A 26,444-nucleotide genomic window follows, 5' to 3' on the forward strand; every position below is an offset into this window, starting at 1 on the left:
CTCACTTCATCGTATACATCTTTTGTACAACCTTCACATTCTTTTGGGGGAAGTGTTACAACCAATGAAAATGTTCTAAAATTACATTATATGATGGTTGGACAACTTTGTAAAGACACTGAAGACCTTTGAGCTGCTCCCTTTAAAACAGGCTACCTGTCATGTAACTTCTCAATAAAGCTGTTTTTAAACACCTTGAGGTTCTTGGGATGGTGGGAGTGTGCAGATGGGGCACACTGTTACCCCAGTGGTCCCCTAATTTACTGACTTTCACAGACCTAGGAGAGCTCTTTGGTAGGGGCAACGATAATAGGGGAGGCTATTGGGATCCCAGCTTCATTATCCAGCTGGGTGCTCACAGCTTAGGTGGAAATGATGGCGCTTGCAGCCCCCTTCTCTATCTGTGAGGTAGACCATCTCTAACCCGGCTGGCCATCGCTGATTGGTTGAGAGGCAGAGACATGACACCAGCTGGCCAATCAACTGCTCTCCCAAGACCACGGCTCCATATTGGGGGTCCGGAATTTGCGTGAATTTGGGCTTGGAAGACCCAGATCCTTGGCTCCATTTGCAGCCCATCTTTACTCAGGCACCTTTGCTCTTCACACCAGAAAGGCTTTGATGCCAGGTGCTTTCTGGCATCACCTCATTCAGTCTGGCCCTGCCAGAGGTGTTGGGACTGGTGAGCACAGGAGGACACTGGGGCCGGGACTCACAGCCCGAACCAGCCCAGCTTGGCACAGCTCATCTGTGGAACAGTAATGGCACTCCACTCAACTAATTCATTGCGAGAAGCAAAGGACCCGGGCTACTGCCTCTTGTTCGTGATAGGGTCCCCTGAATTGTTCATTAACTGATGTTTTGTACAGATGAGAACCCTGAGGGCCAGGGTAAAGAATCCTATTATGTGATTAGTCTAACTTAGCTTTTCTCTTATGAATTAAAAAAATATTTTTTTGGTTAAAAAAAAAGTATCCCTTTGTGGCTGTTTTCTGCAATAATTTTGGTAAATTTTGGCAAATTTCAGGTTTCTTTATTTGGCTTAAATATTGTTCTCTATAAAAATAGTTCTGGTAAGGGAAATGCATAGGTATAAATTCAAATTTATAAAAAATATTTTAAGGGGGATCCCTTGGTGGCTCAGTGGTTTAGTACCTGCCTTAGGCCCAGGGCGTGATCCTGGAGTCCTGGGATCAAGTCCCACGTCGGGCTCCCTGCATGGAGCCTGCTTCTCCCTTTGCATTTGTCTCTGCCTCTCTCTCTCTCTCTCTCTCTGTCTCTCATGAATAAATAAATAAAATCTTTTAAAAAAATCTTAAGTATTTTAAGCCACCCAACCTGGGGCTTGAACTTGCAACCCCAAGATCAAGAGCTGCATGCTCTACTACTGAAGCAGCCAGGTGCCCCCCACCCAGATTTTAAGGTTCGAAGAATTTAGATGGTAAGGCCAGGCAGGGCAGGAGTTGCCCAGAGTGCAGTGGGGGCATGACCCTGGCCGAGAGTCAGAAGCCTGGGTGCAATGCTCCACTCATGTGGTCCTGAGTCTCTGTACCTCTAGGCTTTAATCTTCATAGCCTAAATGAGGGGTGGTGGCTAATGTCCCTTCCAGCTTTAAAATTCTCTTCCATGCAAGGCCGAAGACTGTATGGGACTTAGGTCCAACTGACGACTTCACAATCCAACTACTTTGCCAAAGTTTGACTTGGCCTCCTTGCCCGGAGCTTCTTGGGTTATAACATCAACTGATCTCTGCAGTGTTGAGGCTGTAGGGCTTTTAATGAAGACAACATAATGTAACTACTTATGTCCAATATGTCCAGGCCCCAGCATCTTCACTACCCTTCATCCTTGGTAGGATCTCACAGGGCCAGATTTTTCTTGGGAATAACACCAACATTATTTTCACATCAAATTATTTAACAATGTTAACACTGGCTTTTGCAGAAAATTTTTGAGTAATAAAGTGTGGGAATGGATGTTTTGGGTTCGTTGAACTTTTTAATTAAGGAACCACTGGAAACTAAGGTCACTCATCTGATGAGATAGATGTTTTAAGTGTCTGCTCTATTCCAGTCCCTGTATGTGTGCCTGATAAAAAGGCCCTGCTGCTGGGGGGGCGGCTTGTGTGTGGCCGACTCCCCACGACAGCGAGGGCACAGTCAGAAAAACCTGATGGCTGAGGCTGCCCGTGGGCTAAGCTCAGGACTCACCTGGAGATTTATTTTTTAAAAAGATTTTATTTATTTATTCATGAGAATACACAGAGAGGAGAGAGAGGCAGAGACACAGGCAGAGGGAGAAGCAGGCGCCATGCACTGGGAGCCCGACGTGGGACTCGATCCTGGGACTCTAGGATCCGGCCCCGGGCCAAAGGCTGTGCTAAACCGCTGAGCCACCCGGGCTGCCCTGGAGATTTCTTTAAAGATGAGAATCCAGATGTACAGCTTGTATTTCAACACCAGCCCTCTGAATGGTTGGCACAAAGAACAGAACTTCTAGAGACAGACATTATCAGTTTGACCCCAGCCCTCCATTTGCTAGTTGCACATTTACCTTGTGAAGTTGCCAAGTTTCAGTTCCTGCACCTATAAACTGGAATCTAACCTCCATATAGGGTTGTGGAGAAGGTTAGAAATAAAGGTGGACAGCGTTTTGCATAGTGTCTTGTGCAGAGCAGTTTTTAATTACTGCTAGTTTTTTTTTTTTTTTTTTTTTTTTTTTTTTTTAAGATTTTACTTACTTGACAGGGAAAGAAAGAACAAGTGAGAGAGAGTGAGCACACCAGAGGGGGAGCCCTGATGTAGGACCCAATCCCAGGACCCTGGGATCATGACCTGAGCCAAAGGCAGACACTTAACCGTCTGAGCCACCCAGGCGCCCCTAATTACTGCTAGTTCTAACACTAGTATTTATTTGAAGGATAAATTCAGAAGAAATTGGAGTTGAGACCCAACTAATTTAAGTTACATCAACAATTTTATTATTTTTATTATTTATTTATTTATTTTAAAGATTTCATTTATTTATTCATGAGAGACACACAGAGAGAGGCAGAGACACAGGCAGAGGGAGAAGCAGGCTCCACGCAGGGAGCCCGACGTGGGACTCGATCCTGGGTCTCCAGGCTCATGCCCTGGGCCGAAGGCGGCGCTAAACCGCTGAGCCACCCGGCTGCTCTGCACCAACAATTTTAATTTCAAGTGCGTTAAATTTGGGGAGATAGTTCCTAGGCTTTTCTCCCAAATATTAAATAAGCGACTTTAACCTCTTTGTGTCTGCTTGCTCATCTGTAAAGTGGGGATAACAACAGTGCTTTGTAAAGATTAAGATAATCTATATGTAAATCTCGAAAACAAAACAAGCCACGTTGTAAGGGCTATATAGGTTGGAACTATTTTGATACCATATAAATACTCTTCATTGTAGACAAGTCGTAGTTCTCAACAGAAACTAGGAAAGCCCCTGGATGGGGCTGGAGACACGGGCTTGGGACACAGGCTTGTCCTTGCCTCCCGAGGTCGCCCTGGGTTAAGCCTGGCTCTCCCTCTGCACATGGGCATTATCCCTGTTCTTTTCCCCTCCCGCCCTGTCTTTGTAGAAATACACTCCCAAGACACCAGCAGTCAATTAATGTTTGCTAACCGCCTAGTGGTTTTCGGGAAAGAGAACCTCAAAATCAGAGTGAGTTGGGGACTGGGATGGCAGTGGGAAAACCCACCCTGTCCTGCTATTCCAGAATCCGTAAGTCATAGCTCTCCCTCCGTGCTGCCTCCACGGCGCCGAGTGGATCTTCTCTGAGAGCTGCCAACCTGGAGCAACTAGCAGAGGTTAAGGTGGGAGTGCACGGACGGTGTCCTTGGCTCTGGCATCTGAGTATGCGCCCTGCTGCTGCCACAGGCTGCGCTGGCCTGAGGACCTGACCAGAGCCCACTGAGGGGGGTGGGACGGGGAAATGCGGGCTCTTCTCCCTCCCCCCATGTAGCCTCTGCTCCAACTAATTAAGCTTCAGTTGTGTGCTGACACCAAAGGGACCCACAGTGTTGGGTACAACCTAGCCACACTCCGAGCTGAGGCTGCGGACCATTGTGGAGGAGTGGGGACGAGCTGCAGGGAGGGAGGAAGGCGAGTAGGCCCTTTCCCATGCACAAAGTGGCTGCGATGACCCGGCTTGGGTCTGCATGAGGCCCACGGCACACTGGCAGCCTGAGCTTTTAGGGTGGGCAGCCCTTCTCTTCCCTGCCCTTCTGGTTCTCCTCAGCTCACTCATCTGAGTTTAGACAACTCCAGCGGTCACCAGCATCGCCAGTAACTTCTCAAATGTAGGACTCAGAGCCAAGAATTCCTGGCCCAGTCTCAGTTGAGCACCGGATCTTCGTCTGCGGCCTGGATGATAAACTACTTAACGCAGAGGATCCTTAAGGAGATAAAAGGAGATAACAGAACTCATTCTGCTACAGCCCTCCATCCAGATGGCACCTTATCACCCTGGGCTGCAATGATCTGCTCATACGAATGTCTCATCTTGCTGCCCATGGGCACCTGCCGGGCTGTATGCATCTGACACATGGCAGGCTAGCACACCAAGTTAATCAAAACTGATGTATGAGCCAGATCTGGTATACAGATGTGTGTGTGTGTTTTTTTTTTTTTTTTTAGCCCCTGCAGGGTATGTAAAGGAGTTTTTTTGTTTTGTTTTTGTTTTTTAGGATTTTTGATTTGTTGTTGAAATCAGGAGATATGTTCACAAATCTGAACTCTCCATCTTCTCTGAAAAGTTACGGAGATGGGGCTCTAGGGCCCATATTCCTCCTACTTGCTGGTAATCTGTGGACACTCAGGAGAGGCTGCTCTCTTTAGAAGATTCTCTCTACCCTGTCTGCCCCTATGCTTCCCTTCTTCTCCCACCCGGGCTACTTCCACTGCACTTGGCGATTTTACCTACCTGGTCCCTGCAGCAGCTGCTGCTGCTGACTCGGGCAGTAACAGAAGCAAGTCTCCATGAGCCCCACCAAAGAAAGTTTTCAACATGCTTGCTCAAAAGGCAGCACCTGGGGCATGCCAGGCCAAGAGAATATACTGTATAGTAAGTCACCCCCAGAGAGAGGCTGGCCCCATAAGGAAGTACTCCAGATAACCCAGATGCTCCTAGGTGGCCAATAGCAGTGATGTTCAGTTGATATGGCTGTAATCAGTCCTCTTTTTCCATTCACCCTCTAGTGAAAATAGGCAAGAGTATGCTATTTGTTCAAGAAGGGGGAGAGCTGGCACTAGCTTTATTGAGCCACTGTCAGTCATCAAGGAAAACCCCTCTGGTCTTTTTTTTTTTTTTTTTTAAAGATTTTATTTATTCATCATAGACACAGAGGTAGAGACACAGGCAGAGGGAGAAGTAGGCTCCATGCACCGGAAGCCCGACATGGGACTCAATCCCGGGTCTCCAGGATTGCGCCCTGGCCCAAAGGCAGGTGCTAAACCGCTGAGCCACCCTCCCTCTGGTCTTCTTTATTCCACTATTTTAATCATTATCACCAGGAAACTGACCCAGGAAGCATCCAATAACAAAGAAGGTAGTGAGGGAATCATTCTAGGCCAAGGCACAGAGTGGGCACAAACACGGAGGTGCAAGGTTATGGGGGGGCGTTATGAAGGGCCCACAGCCAGGGCTGTGACAGGGCATGCAGCTGGAAAGATGGCAGCTGCCACATGAAAGCAATGAGCCAAGAAGCGAGGTCTTAAGGAAACAGTTACTGGCTTGAGGCCTCTGTGTCAAGGATAATCCACTGCAGTATCGAACAATATTCACATGGAAGGAACCCTGATGGGCAGGCACCATCACCATCCTGATTTTTAACGTGGAATGCAACACCTGAAGAAAGAACTCCAGAGTAGAGTTTTCAAACCATCTTTAGAAATTTTCAAATTAAATTCCAGCCCCTCACCTGCCCCTGCACTGCCAGGACAGTTTATAAAACTAATTCAATGGAACTGCTCTGGAGGCGGGTGCTGGCCAGGAGGCCCTGACCCAGTCCTTCCGCTCACTATCCTCACTGGGTTCCAGAGCATCACGGAGTGCCATTCAAAGACCACCAAGCTTGAGGACGAGCACCTTTCACAAAGCAGAACAAGCCACCCCAAAAGAGTTCCAAGGGGCCAAGTGCTCCTATAGAGATGAACAGTTCCACTTCCTGTTGCCACATTTTAAACTATTTATTGAATGAGGCAGTAATAGACAGAATGGAAAACAACACAGAATCCATGCTCTGCTACTTGGGTTTTGCTTCTCTTCTTCTTCTTGGCAACTTCTCAAACTATTAGGAGGTTATTTCACCACAAAGGAACACGGACTTTAAAGCCCCTGAACAGCTTCACAATGACGATAAAAAATAATAATTAAAAAAATAACAAGTTGTAGAACTAGGACTGTTTATATGTAAATTTCCCTCCCCCCCATTACGTACAGAAAAAAACATACAAAGAACATTAGATAGTTTTATATAAAACAAGCAAATACAAGAATTTGAAACTTTTCTCAAAGGCTGAGCAAGACGTGAAGTATCTTTTAATGTCGCATAAAAAAAAAAAACACATTAAATACACTATCACACGTGGGGGCCCGGGAGGAGGGAGGAAGAGTTGTCCCTGTACTCAAGGAGCAGAGATTTGGCCTGTCGAGAAGTCAGGTGAATTTAGCCACTGGAGACTCAGGGCTTGCAGCTGAGAAATCACAGGATTTCACAGAGAACACCCAGACCAGTCAACGCCCGTGAGGAGGAAGCCGTGGGGCCTGGCGCACCAGGCTGCAACCTGGGAAGACTGCTGTGTCCCTTCTGAAACAGGGTCTGCTCCAGGGGTGCCGGAAACACCCAGGTCCCTTTCTCTTCCAAAGCCCCCCGCAGGATGAAGAGCAACCTTCCTCAAGCCAGGCGGTCCTGTCAGTTCCAGTCTCCTCTGTGAAGCTACAGAAAGTTACTGGAAAGGAAAAAAATTGCTCCCATTGGTGTGCCCTGGTCTTTGAAGATCTTTCTCTCCCTCCTTCCTTTCCCCTTCCCGCCCCTCCCCTCCCCCTCCCACTCTCTCCCCTCCAAGCACACGCCCACAAGCACACTTAACACGCACGTGCTCCTCAAACCCTTAATACTTCTGTTACCTTCAGTTCATATACATGACCAATTCAGGACTGACCTTAAAACCAAAGCAACTTCTTAAAAGTCGTGAGATCAAGAAGGCTTCCTGGGAAGGGGAAGAGATTGGGAGGCTGAGGAAAACCCTCTTGTTCCTGCAGGGGGCTTTAAGGACATTCACCTGCCTATGGCAAGGTCAGCACCTGGGCTAGCCCGAGGAGCTCTCAGCTGCCAGACCGCGAGGCCCTTGGACCTTGCAAACACAACTTCTGGACCCTGCCCCATTCTGGAACCTCCTTCCTCAGGTGAGTCCAGCAGGGAGAGCTCTGGGTGGCCACTGGGAGGCAGCTTTGGTGAAGGGCATGGTCACCTCCGCCTGAGTTTGTCAGTAGCTCAACGCATGACCCTGGTATGAACAAAAACCGGGTGACTGTGTCTGGCCACGTACCCTACACCCACTAAACTGGGTGAATTATTTTTTTTCCACAGCTCACCTTGATTTCATACAGATAATTCCATGCGGGTTTCATATATATATATATATATATATATATACACACATACATACATACATATATATATACTTTATATATATGTAAATGTGTATATCCATATGTACACATATACATATATTCACACTCACACATACACACACGTAAGTATACACACATGTTTCTGCAGAAAGAAGTCCTGCCATAATTTGGCTTTTTCGGGACAGTGAAATTGACAACATGGTATCTTATTCCACCAATCCCAGAAAATCAAGAGTGGTGCTTTAAAAAATGCAATTCCAAAACCCACTGCCTTTCTTCCTTTTTAAAAAAAAGGTTAACAAAACTTTTCTTCCAAAGTCGAGAGACTTAATTCCATTTGATTGCACCTCTGCAAACGTGTAAAAAATTTTGAAGTAGACTAGAAAACAATGCGGTGGTATGGCTGCATGTCACTGTTCCAACGTCACCACCTCCACAGCCTGGCCGTCCATGGTAACTGTGCTGTCCGATATCCGGGTGGTCACAGGAGCCATGGCCACCTGCACGGGCCCGTTGCCCTGGGCGAGGCTGGTCACCACAGTCTGGTACATGCTCACAGGGATCTGGACCAGTCCTGCAGAGACAAAGGGGACACCGTTGGACTCAGCTTCCCAGATGCCGGCTGGACAGGGTGCCCAGCCCCAGCCCTTCAGGATGCCACTGTCAGCCTCGTGTAATCGCACACTGACTGTCCAGGCACAAATACATCCCTCTTCTCACCTAGTTTCATTCTTTAAAACAGACCTTCAGGAAAGAAACTTTCAAGAAACCATGGAAACGTGCCCCAGGGCAGGGCCTCCCCAACTTGCCAGAAGATGAGCCTGCCTACCTCTAATTTTAGGAAGGAAGGCTGGTCAGGTGTGAACCCTCCTCCCCAGCTCAACCCTTCTGACTGCCTCTTCCCACTGGAGAAGGCTGCCATTAATCTTCTTTGATGTTCTGCTACTGACTTCAATTGTCTGCCTGCCTATGCTCAAGTTTCTCTCAGCTCCTGGGTGGCCTGGTCAGTTAAATGTCCAACTCTTGAATTTGGCTCAGGTCATGATCTCAGAGTTCTGAGATCGAGCCTCAGGTCAGGTGACTATGGAGCCTGCTTAAGATTCTTCCTCTCCTCCCCCAACTCTCAAAAAAAAAAAAAAAAGGCTAGGGTATTGTTTTCTTGATTTTAGATCTACAGACCAGTACAATTTAAAAATACATTTTGGGGTCAACTTAAAATAAAAAGACCCAACTGTCTCCTAATATCACTTTCAGAGTAGAAAGGGTGGTTTAAAAAAAAAAAAAAAAAGAAAGGGTGGTTTAGCACAAAGAAAGGAGGAAGCACATCATCTCAGAAAAGGGCAGTCCTTCCTAAGAAAGAAAAGTTGATAGCTTTATATGACATGTTAAAGAAAAAATAAAAAAAGGATTTCCAGTTAAATGAGATAGAAGAAATGCATAAGAGGAAGCTCCTCTTCCTCTTGAAACTAAAATTATAATGAGGTGCAGGGGAAGGATATAAGTGAGGGGTGTCAATTTGCTATGGAAAATGAAAAGCAAATGTAAAGTGGTTCTGACTTATCAGAGAACTAAAAGCAGCAAGTCCTGTGTTCACAGAGGGCGCAGGATATATAGGCCTCACTACTGTAGAAAGAGATGAAAGAAAACAGGAATTGGTAAAAAGGAATTTCCTGGACCAGCAGCTCTCACCCATCCCAACACCCAGACACCCTGACCTTTATTGACAGGACATCTGAAGTTGTCCTACTGAAGAACTCCATTGAGCTCTATTGAGAAGGTGACCTGAAGAGGCCAGGGAATGACCACAGGGATACGTGGAAGACACTGTAAACTCTGGCCTGCTGTGCTGGCACTTACCCTGGGGCCTACAGACCATCTACTCTGCCCTGCACACTCCCTGACAACTCGCTCTCACTCTTCAGGAATACAAGGTTGCAGACAATGGGGGGAGAGAAGAAAGCAAAGCCTCCAAACTCAAATATTCTCAGAGAAGATATTTATTTATTTATTTTTCTTAGAGAAGATATTTATATCATAAAAATCGGATGCTTTTCTTATAAAGAAATATGAGAAAAAGTTATAAAATAAAAAAAATCTAAGAGATGAAATATTTTCCAAAGAAAGCAGAAGATAAAGTCAAGGAAACTTCTCAGAGAGTAGAAAAGATTAAAAGATGGAAAGGAGAGAAAATATGAAACTGAAGGGGTCCAGCCTCTGATAAGATGGAATTCCAGAGACAGTTGAAAAAAAAAAAAACAAAAAACCAGAAGGTAGGAAATTATCAGACACATTGTAAATAAATTTCTAGAACTGAAAAATACGAGTTTCACATTGAAAAGGCCGATTAGATGCCCAGCAGACAAGATAACAAAAGATTGAGGTACTAATGCACATCTTTGCAAAATTTTAGAACACCGGGGATAAAGCAATAATCCTGAAAGCTTCCAGAAAGAAAGAAAAGTCATATACAAAGAACTGGGAATCAGAATATTGTGGGACTTCCCAAAAGCAAGCCTGGAAGCTAGGAGATGAAGGAACAAATGCCTTCATGTGTCTGAGAGAAAGCACTTTCCGGCTAGAACTGTTTCTGGCCCATTAAATGATAACCCTATCAACTGAGTGTGAAGGCAGAAGAAAGGCGTCTTCAGAACTGTAAGGGGTCGAAAAGTTGGCTACCCATGCATGCTTTCTCACGAAGTTCTGAAGGATGTGCTCCACAGCAACGAGAGAGAAAACTAAAAAGTGCCCATGGGATCAAGGGGACAGAGAACACATTATGAAGAGCTGTGGGGCAGGCTGAGGGGCCCTGAGCCAGAGCTGGGCAGCAGGTCTGAGAGCACAGAGAGGAAAGACTGGCAGGACAACACGGGCATGGGTACTGAGGGGTTTTCCACAAATGGGCAGAACTGGTCATTACTACCAAAAAAAAAAGAAGGGAAAAAGCAAGTAGTAACCATGGTAATATACTTACCTTAGGAGTGGACAGGTTTTTTTTTTTTTTTTTTAAAGATTTTTTTTTTAATTTATTTATGATAGTCACAGAGAGAGAGAGAGAGAGAGAGAGGCAGAGACATAGGCAGAGGGAGAAGCAGGCTCCATGCACTGGGAGCCCGATGTGGGATTCGATCCCGGGTCTCCAGGATCGCGCCCTGGGCCAAAGGCAGGCGCCAAACCGCTGCGCCACCCAGGGATCCCTAAAGATTTTATTTATTTGAGAGAGAGAGTGTACACAGGGAGAGGGAGAGAGAAGCAGACTTCTTGCTGCGCAGGGAGCTCGACAAAGAGCATGATCCCAGGGTCTCAGCTTCATGACCTGAGCTGAAAACAGATGTTTAACCCACTGAGCCACCCAGGTGCCCCTGGAATGAACAGTTTTAATGTAGCTATAATAATATAAACATACAATGTGGGTTATGAAGAAATTGCAAAACTGCTTCAGCTCAAGAAATAATGACTTAAGACTTTTAGAGCAGTAAAGATATACACCAGAAAGAGCATGAAGTGCTGCCTCTAGGGTATAGTCTTTTTTAAATAAGTCCTTTTAGTCCTTTTTGACATTTAAAACCATATATCATTTTGTTGAAAATAAAAATTTTGTTTATTATTTTTTAAAAATGATTTTATTTATTCATTTGACAGCACAAGCAGGGGGAGCGGCAGGCAGAGGGAGAGAGAGAAGCAGGCTTCCCATCAAGCAGGGAGCCCAGTGTGGGGCTTGATCCCAGGATACTGGGATCATGACCTGAGCCGAAGGCAGACATTTAACCAACTGAGCCAGCCAGGCACCTAAAATAACTAATTAAAAAAAAAAAAAAAGGTGTTTTGGGCACCTGGGTTCCATTTCCCTCATCTAGACTTTGCATATGGCTCTTAAATGTCTCTAACCAAGCCTCTTTCAGCTCACTCCTCCCTGCCACCTGAGAGATTTTTTTTGTTTTTGTTTTTATTTATTTATGATAGGCACACAGTGAGAGAGAGAGAGGCAGAGACACAGGCAGAGGGAGACGCAGGCTCCATACACCGGGAGCCTGACGTGGGACTCGATCCCGGGTCTCCAGGATCGCGCCCTGGGCCAAAGGCAGGCGCTAAACCGCTGCACCACCCAGGGATCCCGAGATCTTTCTATATCATATCAAATCCTCCATCTCAAACTTTTCAAATTCCACGTTAAAGAAGTTCTCAAAGCCTATATATATATATAAAAGTTCCTGTTTGATGTTGTATTCAAGACATCTTATGCTCTTCTCTGGTCTAGCTCTGTAGTCTCACCTCCCTCCCTCACCACAGGTATTGTGCTCAGGACACCACCCTGGCTCCTCTCATCTCCCAACACAGTGGTCACATGCCTTCCTCTGGGCCTTTGCTCACACTGTTCACTACTGGGAAGTTCCATACTCCCCACTCCTTCCCCTCTAAAAACTGGCAAATAAATAAAACAAAAATGAAATTCAAAAACAAATATAATGGACATGAAATTAAAACAAAAAACTGGGTTCAGTTGGACGTCCTCTTGGAAGCTGGCCATATTCCAACCCCCATCAATGCTGAGAGTTGCCTCTGCTAGATTCTTAGCACTGGCATGGCCGGTAAAAATGCGTGTGGATAGGCCTTCCTGTCTGACAGAGGGTTACTTCAAGGCCAGGCTTGGCTCTAGTTCATGTTCTGTTTCCCACAGTGTGAGGTACAAGATGTGCCAGAAGAGCAGGAGGCCACAGGAGTCTATTACTGGCCTTGGCAATGTGCAGCTGGGCCCCTACTCCCTGGCCTCTAGACTCCCGAGTATATATGAAGACCATACGACTGCTTCCATCACCCCAGTGTATTCATGATTATCATCACTTTCGTCCTCTCTACTGGTCACAAGGGACGAAGTAAAATTAACAAAGTAACACACTTTTTGTGTTTTTTGTTTTGCCCACTGGCAAAACTAGGGCACCTATGTCATCTTGCAAAGAAGCCACGTGCTGGCACAGAGCAACTAAAACTAGAAGCAAAGATCAGTCTCACTTCTTTACTTTTGCTTCTGAGCTTGATTCAGTTCCCAAAGCTCCAAACTAAGGGAACAAGTTGCATACTTTATAAAAACAGGGACCACTGTGAGCAGAGAAACTTCCTCACTGTGAACAATCACCCTGAGACAGGGGGCAGGGGACGGGTGTGGGTGGAGACTGAAGGAATTGTCATAGTTACATCTCTGGTTTATGGTATGTTTTCATTTCCCTATTATGTGGACCCACACCAACACTGTTGTTAAAAGTTTTAGTATTGTGGGAGATTTGCTCCAGGGTAAAATGGAGGAAGGGGCAAATTGCAGAAATATATATTGGCTGCCACTGCTATAACCAGAACAATCCTCTGAATGCAAACTGATCTTGTTGCCTTCTACAATTCTTCAGTGGCCCAGGGATATTAGGTCCAAACCTTGCAGGATTTAAACCCTTCATTTCATCCCACGTTGTTCAGTTTAGCCTAGTGACCACGAACCCCCACCTGTTTTACACTCTGATCTGGTGAACTTGACTGAGTCTCCATGACCTGCATTCAACCATGACTTCTGCCTGCAATGATGGGCCTGGACTTGTGCCTTGAATGGCCTCCTATTCTTCCTTCCACTGTCAGCTGCAGTCTCTCCTCCCTGGCCCTAGCCCCTCTTCTCTGGAGGTCACAAGCACTTTGCACTGGCCTCCATGGAGGCAGTGGTTATGTCCACCATCACTGTTTGCATGTCTTTGGGAGGACTATCAATTCCTCCAGGGAGGGATGGAGTGTCCATCTTTGAGTCCTCAGCAATCAGTGGGGACTCAAAAAGATTTCTGTACTCACGGATGAAACCTGCCTTCTGAGGTTGCACAGGTGTCCCTCCTGGAGACAGGGTGACTGAAATGGCACCGTCTTAGGGTGATGAGGCATTTTAGAGTGGGAGCTCCCCATCCAGACAATACTCACATAAAAACTACTCTGTTCAGGACTCATCCAAAGAAAACCACTTTTAAAGATTTCATCTTATTTCACCTCACGATCAGGGAACGAATAAATTTGGCTTCCACAACTGGGTGATGAAGTGACTCCAACACAAAGCTGTCTCGAGAGTGAATGGTGACAGCAACTGCATCTCTGAAATGCTTTTCGGAGGGCAAAATTCCACATACACAGCCATTTCATAACTCCAAATGCCTCAAAATCCCAATGCCGTCATTTTCTGCATGTGGTTTCAATCTACCTCCACCTTAAATCACCACATTACCATCCTACCGTGGGGATTTGAGAGTTTCAGAATCTCTCTCTCTCTCTCTCTCTCTCTCTCTCTCTCTCTCTCACACACACACACACACACACACACACACACACACAGCCATTTCAGCACGGGATTAGATTAAATCGTCTCAGCAGCTCTGACCCAGCAGCCCTCCTGTCCATGGAGGGGCGGGGGAGGGCCCAGAGGCCTGCAAACCAGCGCACTAAGTCTGTGGCTGCCCTTGGAAGAGAGATGATTAAACGCTGAGGTACAGTAATCAGGCTGGGATTGTCCCTGCATCTGCTCAGCCAGCCCTGATTAGCCCTAATCTAGAAAGTGTATGTTAATCTCAGTTTGTATTCTGGGTCATTTCGATTGATTAAGCAACAGGAAGCCCCTCACATTCTACTTTAAAGGTTGGAAGTTCTCTTATTTTTCTGAGAGATCCTGTTCAATCCTAGCAGTAAGTCTCTTGGCATTTGTATAGCATTTTCAAAGCCCTCTTTTTTTTTTTTTTTAAAGACTTTTATTTATGCATGAGAGACATAGCAAGAGAGAGAGGCAGAGACACAGGCAGAGGGAGAAGCAGGCTCCATGCAGGGAGCCCAATGTGGGACTCGATCCTGGGACCCCAGGATCGTGCCCTGGGTCAAAGGCTTTATTTTTTTTTTTTTTTAATTTTTATTTATTTATGATAGTCAGAGAGAGAGAGAGAGAGAGAGAGAGAGAGAGAGAGAGAGAGAGGCAGAGACATAGGCAGAGGGAGAAGCAGGCTCCATGCACCGGGAGCCGGACGTGGGATTCGATCCCGGGTCTCCAGGATCGTGCCCTGGGCCAAAGTCAGGCGCTAAACCGCTGCGCCACCCAGGGATCCCTGGGTCAAAGGCTTTAAACTCAAAAGTAAAAAGTTTATTAAAAAAAGTAAACACAGAACAAGACAGAATGGTTTTCACCCCAAGATGACTGAGTGCACTTGTCGTTAACATAGGCTTCTTGAAATTAAAGTCTCTTCAGCAGAGGAAATCCTGAGTGCCTTTCTGTGCCTTTAAGGGAGAGCTCTGGGTGCCAAATCACCATAGTGCAGTATGTGTTGTGTAAGGAGGAGCCTGTGTGGATGAGCCCATGGTGTGGCACCTGTCAGTGTAAAGTGGTAACATCTGCCTTTATTTCCAAATGTAAACAAAATTATTTTGGAGGGCTTTCCATTTTTTTTCCTGAGCGATTTTTTTTTCTTGGAGTCTTGTTTTTGAGTGAAGAGAAAAATTTTGACATAAATTTTGGATGGAACTGCAGCTCTCAATACAGTTCAGAGTGCTATCGTTTTATTTCATGGAAGAATAAATCCCTCTCAGTGGTAAAAAAAAAAAAAAAGTCAGGTGTCCAGGCTCCTGACCCCCATGGGAGTCTTGCCATGCACCCAACTGCTCTTAACATTGAACAACATGCTGGCAGGGACCTAGAAGGTGGAGGACTACCCTCTTTGTGCTCATTGCTACCTCTCCCCTCAGGCTTCCAGGTAAGTTTTACAAAGTTGGCCAAACTGGGAAGAGGCCAAAGCTGCCTCAGGTCCCAGCACCAGAATTTCCTTGTCCAACAGCAGTCAGACTAAAATCTCAGAAGGGACTGCTGGCTCCAGGACCACATTTCCCTGTAAAAGACAATGAGACCTGCCCCTGCTTATTTCTCTCCCACTTGGGAATCACATACTGGAGCCCACATGATCAAACACACTCCTCCCAGTCTTTCCCCAGTGCAATGAGTGGCAATTATATCCCTCCAGGTGCTCAGGCCCAAACTTTGCAGTCATCTTTTATTTTACATATGATACAGCAGCAAATCCTGTCAACTCGTCCTTCAAATATAAACCTGGAATTCAGCCACTTCTCTTTGCTGCCTCCCTGGACAGAATCGTACCCTCTCTTGCTAGGACTACACTTTTTTTTTATTTTTTTTTATTTTTATTTATTTATTTATTTATTTATGATGGGCACACAGTGAGAGAGAGAGAGGCAGAGATACAGGCAGAGGGAGAAGCAGGCTCCATGCACCAGGAGCCTGATGTGGGATTCGATCCCAGATCTCCAGGATCGTGCCCTGGGCCAAAGGCAGGCGCTAAACCGCTGCGCCACCCAGGGATCCCAGGACTACACTTTTTAAAATGTATTTTTTCTTTATATATATAAAGGGGGAAATAGGGCAAACACATGTGGTGGGGAGGAGCAGAGGGAGAGAGAGAAGCTTAAGCAGCCTCCCTGCCCAGCACGACCCTGAGACCATGATGTGAGCTGATATCAAGAGGGGGACATTCAACTAACATCCACTCCGGTGCCCCACCATGAGTACATTTTATCTTCCTCCATAATCGTCCTGCTTCAGCCCTTGCTCCACTGTAGCCAGAGGGATTTTCTAAAACTTCCATATGACACGATGTGTTATCAGGACAGCCACTGAAAATTCAGATGTCTGGGCTAGGCTGGCTCTGATACAGCTCACGTGCTTCTCACCCAGCATCCTTCAAAGGCCTCCCTTCAAGTCACATGTCCTTTTCAGGGAGGTCACATAGGGACACTGACCCCCAATGTGGCCAGGCTTCTACTCAGAGTTCACCAAGGAGACCCCTGCACAGGATCCATTCTTAAAAGGGACTGCTCATCTCACCAGGGATGTCATTTCACACAAGGTAGATCATCTGCTGTTTAAGCTCCCCCCTGCTTCAGAAGAGTCCTTATTTTAACAGAGACTTATTTAAAAAAATAGCTAACCCACAGAGGGCATAGGAAAAAAAGGTACAAAAAAGGGTATAGAGTTGAAAAAAGTCAGTCTCCCTCCCAGAGGCTAACTACTATGGCCAGTTTTGTGGCTGGCCTGTAGTCTCACTGAGACTGTGCATTTGGTAATGTGTGTCTTTTCCCCATTTGAACAATGCATACCATTCATACTCTTCTGCACCTTGCTTTTTGGGGGATCCTTACTTACAAGTATGAAATGAGTGGCTGCAGAGTATTTCATTTGTATGAAGGTGCTTAATTTTTTTTCATGTCAGATGGGTAAGGTGGCAATATTGTAACAAGGTCCGAGGGAGGTACAACCACGGGAACACCCAATCATCATGCTTATGAACTACAAAAGGATTTGGAGGTGCTTGGTTTTGACTAACTAGTGCTCTGATGACTCACACCTTGGCTTTCCAATCTTTTGCTATTATGCCAAATGTACTGCAATTTCTCACAAATGCAAGGATAAATACCAAAGAATATGACTTCTTAAGAGGATATTTATACTTTAAAATTTCATAGGTGCAGTAATGAGGGGACTCATAACTGTTTTGCTCAGCCCAATTCCTTTCAAGATTCAAATTTCTAATCTATTGCTAGTAGTGGGATTTAAGATTAAGGCATGATAAGTGACAGGGGAATATACTTTTGGACAGACATTTGTCTTCAAGCCTCTCAAATCGTTATTATACGGATGGCAGATAATGCCATCTACTCATAAGCCTGGTCTTGTCTTCTAATATAAGTGACCATTTGCTCATGTTACAGGGCTTGGCCTTGTTTTCTGCAAAACAGGAGGCCATGAGTTTATAGTGGTCTGTCTCTGATGGTGGCACCAGGGGAGGCTTTGTGGTAGACCATGGGCGCCAATAAGAGTAACTTTAAAGGTTAGGGTCACAGCCTTGCACGCTCTGAATTTATCATTCATGAGCTGATCTGCTCTATTCCTGACCTCTCCTGAGGTAATGAGTTTCATCACTTACCTACTGTATAATGGAATACACACACATGTGTACGTGTGTATGTATATTTGCAATTTATTTACCTAGAGGAATTAATTTACTTTCCTTCAGGCTAACTCCTTAAGTGTTCTGTGATTTGATGAATACATCTACATATCACAGTTAGCTAAATCTTTCTGAAGTAACATTTAACAATGGCTATCCTGTCCCACCAAAAAACAAAACAAAACAAACCCTCACTTTTGGTGGCTGTTTACTATGGGAAAAATAAAGTTCAAACAGCTGGTTTGAAGGATTACATCAGCCTTTCCCACAAATACTCTATATTCTCTCTTCATTACAACCGTACCCATCTCCTTACTGTACCCTGGCCACCACATATGTCTGCTCAGACAGATCCCTCTGCTTAGCACTATCCCCTGCTGATGCAAGTCCCGTTCTTCCAACAGTCTCCATACCTTTCCCAGAGTCCACCCAGATAGCACAACCCACACAGGTTTCCTTCCTGTGATTTTACTCCCTCCACCATTTGGCACCAGCTCTGTGCTAACCTGTTTCCAAGTAGTTATTGTTCTCTCTATAATCTGCTTGCTTAGACCATTGGCAGGACTATGTCTTTAAATACTGAGCAGCTTGAACACAGTAGATGCTTAATAATGAAATATGACTATAGAATAGTGTTCTTCATGCTTTTTAGAAACTTGGTTACATTCCTATCAGCTTTGGCTTCCACAGACTGAAGAAGGCCTTGGAACCTTTCACTCTGCTCCTGAGTGCAGCAGGATTTTCACAACAAGACTCAAGGTACGGTAGCCAAATACTGTTTGGCTAATACCAAAATAGGCTGTTTTATTTCCATGAAAGGCTTGCTGGTCAGAAAGACTACATGTGACTCCTGGCTCTGCCATTGAATGGCTTATGAACCTCACTTTCCTCAACTGTAAAATAGCAGTCACTAATCTCACAGGGCTGTCGAGGACTAGATGTACTGACTTAGGCAAGGTCTGGCATAGTTCCTGGAACATAGTAGGTATACTATAAATGTCAGCTACTTTTCAAAGATGACTTTGAACAAGAGGTTGGATGAAGTCTGGTGGGGCCACAGACGTTAGACTAAAGCTCTCAGGAAACAGGAATGAAAGCAGAGACGGCACAGATCTCCTTTCAGCAGTGATTTGTTCCTGCCAGGAAGCACATCATTCGCCAAAGGCCTCCAAAGATGTAAAGATTAGAGATAAAAGCCATGAAATCAGGGCAGATGGACTGGCGTGCAGCTTCCTTTCTGAGATGCAGCGACGGTCAGAACTGGCACTGGAGCTACACTGTGACATACATGGAATCACTGCCGACTCTGCACTGGTAAATAGATAATCCAGGTGAAACCGCTAGTCAATAGTGATAATGTTAAATATATGGTCAGGGGAAGTAGGATATGATACCATCACTCTGATAAATTTCTAAGCCCCTCCAGATAATAACAACATAGGCTCAAGTGTAGCAGAGCACAGAGTTACAGGCCTGGCCACTGTCACCCAGAACCAGACTGCCCTCCCCCTACTCCACCCTGCAACGAGACAGAGCAGGACAGACAGCCTCAGGAAGAATGGGCCTTTCATTTACCCTCACAATCTGGGAAACCTCTGGGAATTGTTGTTTGCTGTAACTGAATCTTTCAGCCCAAAGGCCTTCCAAGTTGGTCATGGAAATATCTTTAGTTGGGAGAAAAATATTGATGGTTGTGAGAGAAAAAGAGCTACACAAAGAAATTTATCAAATAAACACAACATTTTCTGTAAGATAGAAAAACATTTTTAAAGACTGATTTATTTATTTTAGAGGGAGAGGGAGGGAGGAGGGAGAGAGCATAGGCAGGGGGAAGGGCAGAGGGAGAGAGTCCTAAGCAGATTCCACACTCAGTGTGGAACCCGACATGGGGCTTGATACCATGACCCTGAGACCACAACCCAAACTGAAATCAGGAGTAGGTTGCCCAACCAACTGTGCCACCCAGGCACTCGGAGAAGTCTTAAAACCCAAAGGAAAAAATTACAATATAATGCCTTCTGTAGTTTACGGATGTGAAAGCTGACTACAGGTATCAGGAAAATGCTGGCTGAAATGGGGAACCAGAAGACTTCAATTGGAAAGGACTGGAATAAATAAGTAAGAAATAAAGCCATGAATTATATTACCTAAGTAAGTTCTGCAGTTTTTGTGTTTTATTTTGTTTTATTTTTAGGTGGTTTTATTAAAGCGCAGGGACAGGGCCCATGGGCAAAAAGGCTGCGGCTGCCAGTTCTGAAGTTTTTGAAGAGCCACCAAGCATTATCTTCAGGTGTGTCAAGAGGTGACAGGCAGGAGGGAAGTACTTTAAAGTCTTATTTGCAGAGTTGAAAAAGAATTTGCACCAGGGACTGATGTCTAAGGCAAGCCACTGTTAAAGGAAGAAAACTAGGCATGGTATGTACTGGTGTAGAGATGGGAGAACATGAAAGGAACTCAGGGAAAGAAGCTAGTCCAGTAGGCGGGTGGCAGATAGAGGCCGAGAATAACAAACAAGGACCAGATGGAAAGAGGACAATCACAGGGCAAGAAGGGGAAGGTCATGAAAAGAACAATATCAAATGACAAGGAGATCTAGGGAACCCTCCTGATGCTAAGACAAGGAGGAAACAGAGAAAAGTATTTCTCTCCCAGTCATTCTGTTATATTAGCTGCTTCTGGGACATTTAATCTTTCTTTTCCGTGTTTTCTAAGTCCCTGGCTTTTGGGCGAATTTGTGGGATTTATGGATTAAAATATGTATTATACCTGACGTACTGAGTATTCTCATGAAGCCGATAGCAGCCTCCTAGGTGCCTTGGTGTAACAGGCACTTCTTGACATACAAGATTTTCTCCCCCCTTGCTAGACAATGTCAACCCTGTCTTGGAAAAACCACTTCCCGTGATAACTTTCATAGCAGAAATTCTGTCCTTTGCCTGATTTTTCAGACCACCAGGCAATTTCTCTTGCCCACATCCCACAAGCCAAATGTTAAAAATGAATTCATTTTGCCTTTATTAGTAAGTGTATTTCAAAACATATTTTGGAGATACAATTTCACAGTTTGCTTTTGAAATTATTGGAGTGTCCAGGAACATTAATGAAGTCAGGGTTTTGTGCTTCAAAACGAACCACTGTGGTATATTACCCCGCAGGCTGAGCTCCCAATGTGGGGTTGAACAAGCTAACTCCAAGGCCTGCTGATCTGATCAATAGGGCTTTAAACTGAAAATGGCAGGAGAGAAAAGTGTTCAGCTAAAGTTTGTGGGACGTGTGTATGCTCAGGAGGACATGTGATTTGACTGTACAGAGAAAGGCAGGAGATACCTAGGAAAATTCAGAAGAAATCACTGGGAAGAAGGTTGCCCAACCAACTGTGCCACCCAGGCACTCGAAGAGAAGTCTTAAAACCCAAAGGAAAAAAGGTCTATGCACCAGTAGAGACAGGCTATGAGCAATATGTAAAGGATTGATTTTTTTTTTTAAGATTTTATTTTTAAGTAATCTCTATACCCAACATGGGGCTCGAACTTCTAACCCCGAGATCAAGAGTCACATGCTCTACCGACTGAGCCAGCCAGGTGTCCCTAAAGCGTTAATATTTTTAAATAAAAGAAGGGGGGGTAGGGTAACTGGATGATAGGCATTAAGGAGCACATGTGATATAATGAGCACTGTTATTATTAAGATTTTATTTATTTAATACAGGGGAGAGAGAGAGAGAGAGCACACACAAGCAGGGGGAGCAGCAGGCAGAGGGAGAAGGAGAAGCAGATTCCCCACCGAGCAGCAAGCCAGATGAGGGGCTGGATCCCAGGGCCCTGGGATCAGGACCTGAACCGAAGGCAGATGCTCAACTGACTGAGCCACCCAGGCACCCCCAACAACACAAAACTTTCAAAAAGCACTGAGCAAGATGAGCCACGAGAATGTGGTACAGAGGAACAGCCACAGGAAACTGCCTCCCCTGTATGTCCTGGTGTCCGGGGTGCAAAAACCATCTCTTGACAATCTCCCATGGAGGGTTTTATAAACCCTTCGGTCAACATGCCAGCACACTGAGTGCTAAAGGTGTGCATATTGGTAAAAGCAGATCTTACAGTCAGCTCTTAGTTGTGTTGAAGGGAGGGTGGGCCACTTCTCGGATACCTCTCCTTCTAAACTGGAATTTATGATGTGCTTTTCTTGTAGCAGACTTACTTTCCTAATAATGTCTCCTTTAAGCTAATATGAAAACTAATTTGTATTCCCTGAGTACCCAGCAGCTGGGTGAGGGGTGGAGGAGATGGTCTGGGCTTATGCTAGCTTGTTGAAAGAAACTGTCCAAGGATTTAAAATGTGTCATGACTAATCTGCATGACAGATAATCTGTATGTGGCACCTGAGAGTGGACTATATTTTACATTTATAAAATGGACAACTACTCTGTCTCAAAGGGCTGCTGTGAGGAATGTTATATTTACATGATTTAAGTTCTAGAGAAAAAAGGACAAGATCTAATTTTGAGTTCGTTTTGTTATTTCATATAGGTTTCCTCACAGGAGTCAAAGCGACCATGCAGTGGCTACCAGAGGCAGGTACAGAGAGGAAGCAAGATTCAAGATCTGGCCCTTGGTCCCCAGAGTTGCTAAAAATGGAAGGCACCACCAGCTCAGTGGTCTACCCTACTCCACATGGTGCACAAAATGAAGAATTCATATACATATTCTTGGCCCTCTTGTTAGTCAAACAGCAGGGCCTTGAAAGCTTAAGGAAGGATAGACCAGGGAGTAGGCGAGCTGAAAATGGACCTTCCTAAGATTAAAGCCCTTTCTCATGGTTATAACTCATTACTGTTATTTTGAGTGTGTGTGAGGGATGGGGAAAGGACTTGAGATTCTTGGAGGAAAACAATTGTTTAAGGTGGGAAGATAAAAATCACATTCTAAATAATACAGCTGGAAGGAGTTGTTCCAAAAACATCCAAGCAAATTCCCTTTTTCGCTTCCCACAAAGCTGAAACAGAAACTCCAAGGCTGGCTAAAGTGGTCAAGACATTTCAAAAGGTTCAGACTAATCTCTAACAGTGCTGTCCACCAGAACTCACTGTAAGGATGGCCACGTTCTATTTGTGCACTGGCCAATATGGTGGCTATAGAGCATGTGAAATGTGGCCAATAGGACTGAGGAACTCAATCTTTGACTTTATTTAAAGTTTAAATAGTCAGTGCAGCTCTAAAACTTTCCCAGAGTTTCCAGTGAGCCAACTCCACATCATAAACATGCTTCAATTGTACACACACTGTAGAACATGATAAGAGTTGCCTTTGTTACCTAGAAACTCAATCTGAAACTGGATGCTCTGCATTCACCTAAAATATGTTTTCCTCACACTTCCCTTATTTATGTCATTGGTTTTTTCCCCCCTTTTGCTGCTCTACCCCATCAACTTATTTTAACACCTCCCTCCCGGCCCCCTGCAGAGTCCCCAGGTGAGAATCGTCAACATTTGAGAATAATATAGTATAGCTCTACAGTATAGGACTATGAGCAGTACGGAAAGGCTGGGCAGGACAAAAGCTGAAGAACTGCTGGACGCCGGCTCCGTGAGCCGATCTGATAGCAGGGTTTGTCTCACTCAGAACAGTGTCTCAGTTTCCAGATTTAGACCCCTTCAGTCATTTTCAGATCCAATTGCTAGCTTTACAACGGAAAAGATGTGTTTTATCAATTTCACTTCGAAAACCCCATTTAGCCTCTGAAAATCTCTAAATTGGGGCCTTTCTAATAATGAAGATTTGGTGTAATTATAATGTCACAGGCAATTGTGCTGACAAAGCAAAACCAATATGTCTTCTTGCTGGGTCTCTGCTCTCAGTCTGACCAACAGGAGGAGAAAAGAGGCTTTGTCAGGAGCAGATGTGCAGTGGGAGGCCCCGGGAAAGCAGATCTGTTGAATGGAGCAGGTGCCACTTAGACATTCACTTTACTGACTCCAACCACAACCTCCCCTTCATTTGATATCCTGCTCTTGGCAGGAGGATGGGGAGAAAGCATCATACAAAAAGGAAGCGTGTTTATCCTGTTCAGATTACGGCTCTGCCAGGCTGCTGCTGCTGCTGGGTTCTGCACATTTGCTCTTTATTAGGCAAATGGTAGAGCTGGGAAGTGAATCCCTGTATTTACACAGGTAATCTGAGAGCCAGAGGGCCCTAAACCATACTGGCTGCGATGTACAAGCTATCAGAGTTAATAACAGTGTGCTGACATTCCTTCAAAATCCTAATGGAAGAAGCGTAAATAAAAAAAGGAAAGTACTTTCCACATGGACCTTAAAGACTTCGTTCTGTTGGAGTTTTTCCTGTCAATGATAGTCTCGCTCTTGTGTGAACAGTGATTAATCCACTTTTTACATGCTCAATTAAAACCTACTTTTTCATCTATGTATTAAATAGAAATGACTCCAATTAAAGTTGTCCAATTATGGCTCCGGATTTGGTATGCCAAAAAAAAAAAAAATTCCCTTTACAGAATATTACCTGCAATGACAGGCACCAAGATTCTGCTGGAATCATCTAAGACCAGAATCTGTCTTTCGAATACAAAGACTCAGAAAGATGTGGGGACCTAAAGGGAAGGAGAATGAGATAAGGAAACATGTAACTTGGCCCTCATGACATTGGGGATGGAGAGGAGACTGGTCAGTCCATCTACCAAGTGGCAGGCACTGCTTCTTGGGAATCTCTGCTCTGAAACTCTGGCCTGAGTTCTTTGCCCAGAATGTCCCTGGCTCACCAAGTTCCCCAAGCTGAGAATACTTGACACCATCAGATGGAGGAGTAGTGAAGGCATGCCAACCTGGATTGCTAATTCCCTCTGGGGACCTGAGGGGCCAACTCTGGAGGCATTCAGCTTTTAATATGGAAAGTACCTCAGAAGGACATGGCCATGGCTCAGATGAACACTAAGAATAGAGACCAGTGTGTAATGGTCTGTCATTTCATTGTAAAGGCTCTCCCTTTCTGTAGTCTTTAAGTTTTCAAGTAGCAGAGTAATACTTAAGCAATTTCTGGTGTATAAATGATGAATGCCTGAAGCCACCCTCATTTATAATGGTATAGGGGAGAAAATACACCCCTCTCTGGACTAACCAACTCTGCAAGGAGAAAGACGAATCTAAACATCACACTCTTTCAAGACACAGCCTGGTCCTCCTGGAGGTATCCACAGGTCAGCATTTTTACAGGAGACAATGGCACCAGAGAACCCTGATAATTAGAAACCCCTCCAGCTGTGGGGGCTATGTCTGAAGAGTGACAGGAAAGACTTGGTCATTCTGGATTACTGAATCTTACTTTTGTTTCTCTAGCATGCCTGAGGGACACAATATGTTTTATCAGTAACAGAGGCTTTCTAAAGCAGGGATTCTCAGCATGACATCCATTCCCTGCTCCCTCCAAATGAAGGCTTACTGGACCAGATCCTAAGAATGTGTCCCAGAGGAGATAAGATCGAACCCTCTGCAGATTAATTTCCTTCCCGTTCAGTGTGTTTAATAACAACAACAGTAATAGTAGTAATAGTAGTTAACAGTTATGGCATACTTACAATGCTCCAGGCACTAAAGAGAGTGGAACTAAATATTCTGTGCTATCTGCTGGCCCCTAAAATTAGTGTGATCGACATATCTCCCTGGATGGGCAAGAGCGGGGAGCCAGAAAAACTGCCATTTCCCTCTGGCAGCTATTCTGGAAGGCATTTTGGATTTTAGGAGGTAACTATGAAGGGAGTTGGGAAGGAGGACAAGCTTCAATGCTATAAAAAGGCTAGGAAGTAACACATATGGGGCAGAAAACTGTGAATCTGAATATTCTAGAATTGAGAGCCCCAGTATACACCTCTATGTTCTTTTTTTTTTTTTCACCTCTATGTTCTTATCTCAGAAGCAGTCATGTTTTCATTGTAAAGTCTGTAGTTTATCCAATAGTAATGAATTCTTTCAGCCTTGTGACCCACTGGGCTCTGGATATTTTATCCTTTTTGGGGTCATTATAAATCATTAAAGCACCTAGCCTCAAGATGCCTGTAGTCAAGAAGAGAAATCTGCACTTGTAAGACATCTGGGTGGAAATGTGTAAGGGGCCTAGGTCGTGCATAAAGAGACTAGGAGGTGGGCCTAGGTGTCTTCATTGCCTTTTTTTTTTTTAAGATTTTATTTATTCATGAGAGACACACAGAGACAGGCAGAGACATAGGCAGAGGGAGAAGCAGGCTCCCCAGGGAAAGCCCGATGCAGGACTTGATCCCAGGACTTCAAGATCATGCCCTGAGCTGAAGGCAGATGCTCAACCAATGGGCCACTCAGGTGTTCCCTCCCCTTCTTTTTTAAAGATTTTATTTATTTGAGAGAGAGAAAGAGAAAGAGGATGAACAGGAGGAGGGGCAGAGCTAGAGGGAGAAACAGACTCCCCATTGAGCAGGGAACTGACTTGGGGCTCTATCCCAGGGCCCTGAGATCATGACCTGAACTGAAGGCAGACGCTTAACTAACTGAGCCACCCAGGCACCCCTCCATTGCCTCTTGTCTCAGGTTTTCCTGCCCAGGACTCTGCGGTGCACAAAAATAGGCCAGTTCTTCTTGCAACCCTCCTGTCCAGCTGTTTACTGGTTGCGGATTACTGCAGTCACATGGTAGTGTTTTGTTTTTTAAGCAAAGCCATGCTGTCTATGAGGTGAGGTCACTGGGAGGCAAGGCTCATGAAGTATTGGTGTTGTCCTTCCCTGTGCAGAAGGGA

General features: G+C 45.0%; 1 protein-coding gene and 1 pseudogene across 10 annotated transcripts in view; both read right to left on the minus strand.

Annotated features, from left to right (window-relative positions):
• Positions 1-7,080: 7,080 nt before the first annotated feature.
• The window catches only part of NRF1 (nuclear respiratory factor 1), a 135,290-nt gene continuing 115,926 nt past the window's right edge, over positions 7,081-26,444 (minus strand). For 9 of the 10 annotated variants that reach the window (XM_055307260.1, XM_055307267.1, XM_055307265.1 and 6 more), the window contains one exon: positions 7,081-8,228. In XM_055307260.1, coding sequence (XP_055163235.1) covers positions 8,065-8,228 — 164 coding nt within the window. In that variant the 3' untranslated portion in view covers positions 7,081-8,064. Of the gene's footprint in view, positions 8,229-24,188; positions 24,277-26,444 lie in introns of all 10 variants that reach the window. The other variant, XM_055307266.1, reaches the window with a different exon arrangement.
• On the minus strand, positions 16,927-17,021 carry LOC129498313 (small nucleolar RNA U13; annotated as a pseudogene).

The sequence above is a fragment of the Nyctereutes procyonoides genome, unplaced genomic scaffold (assembly GCF_905146905.1).
Source record: "Nyctereutes procyonoides isolate TBG_1078 unplaced genomic scaffold, NYPRO_anot_genome, whole genome shotgun sequence".
Classification (NCBI taxonomy): Eukaryota; Metazoa; Chordata; class Mammalia; order Carnivora; family Canidae; genus Nyctereutes; species Nyctereutes procyonoides.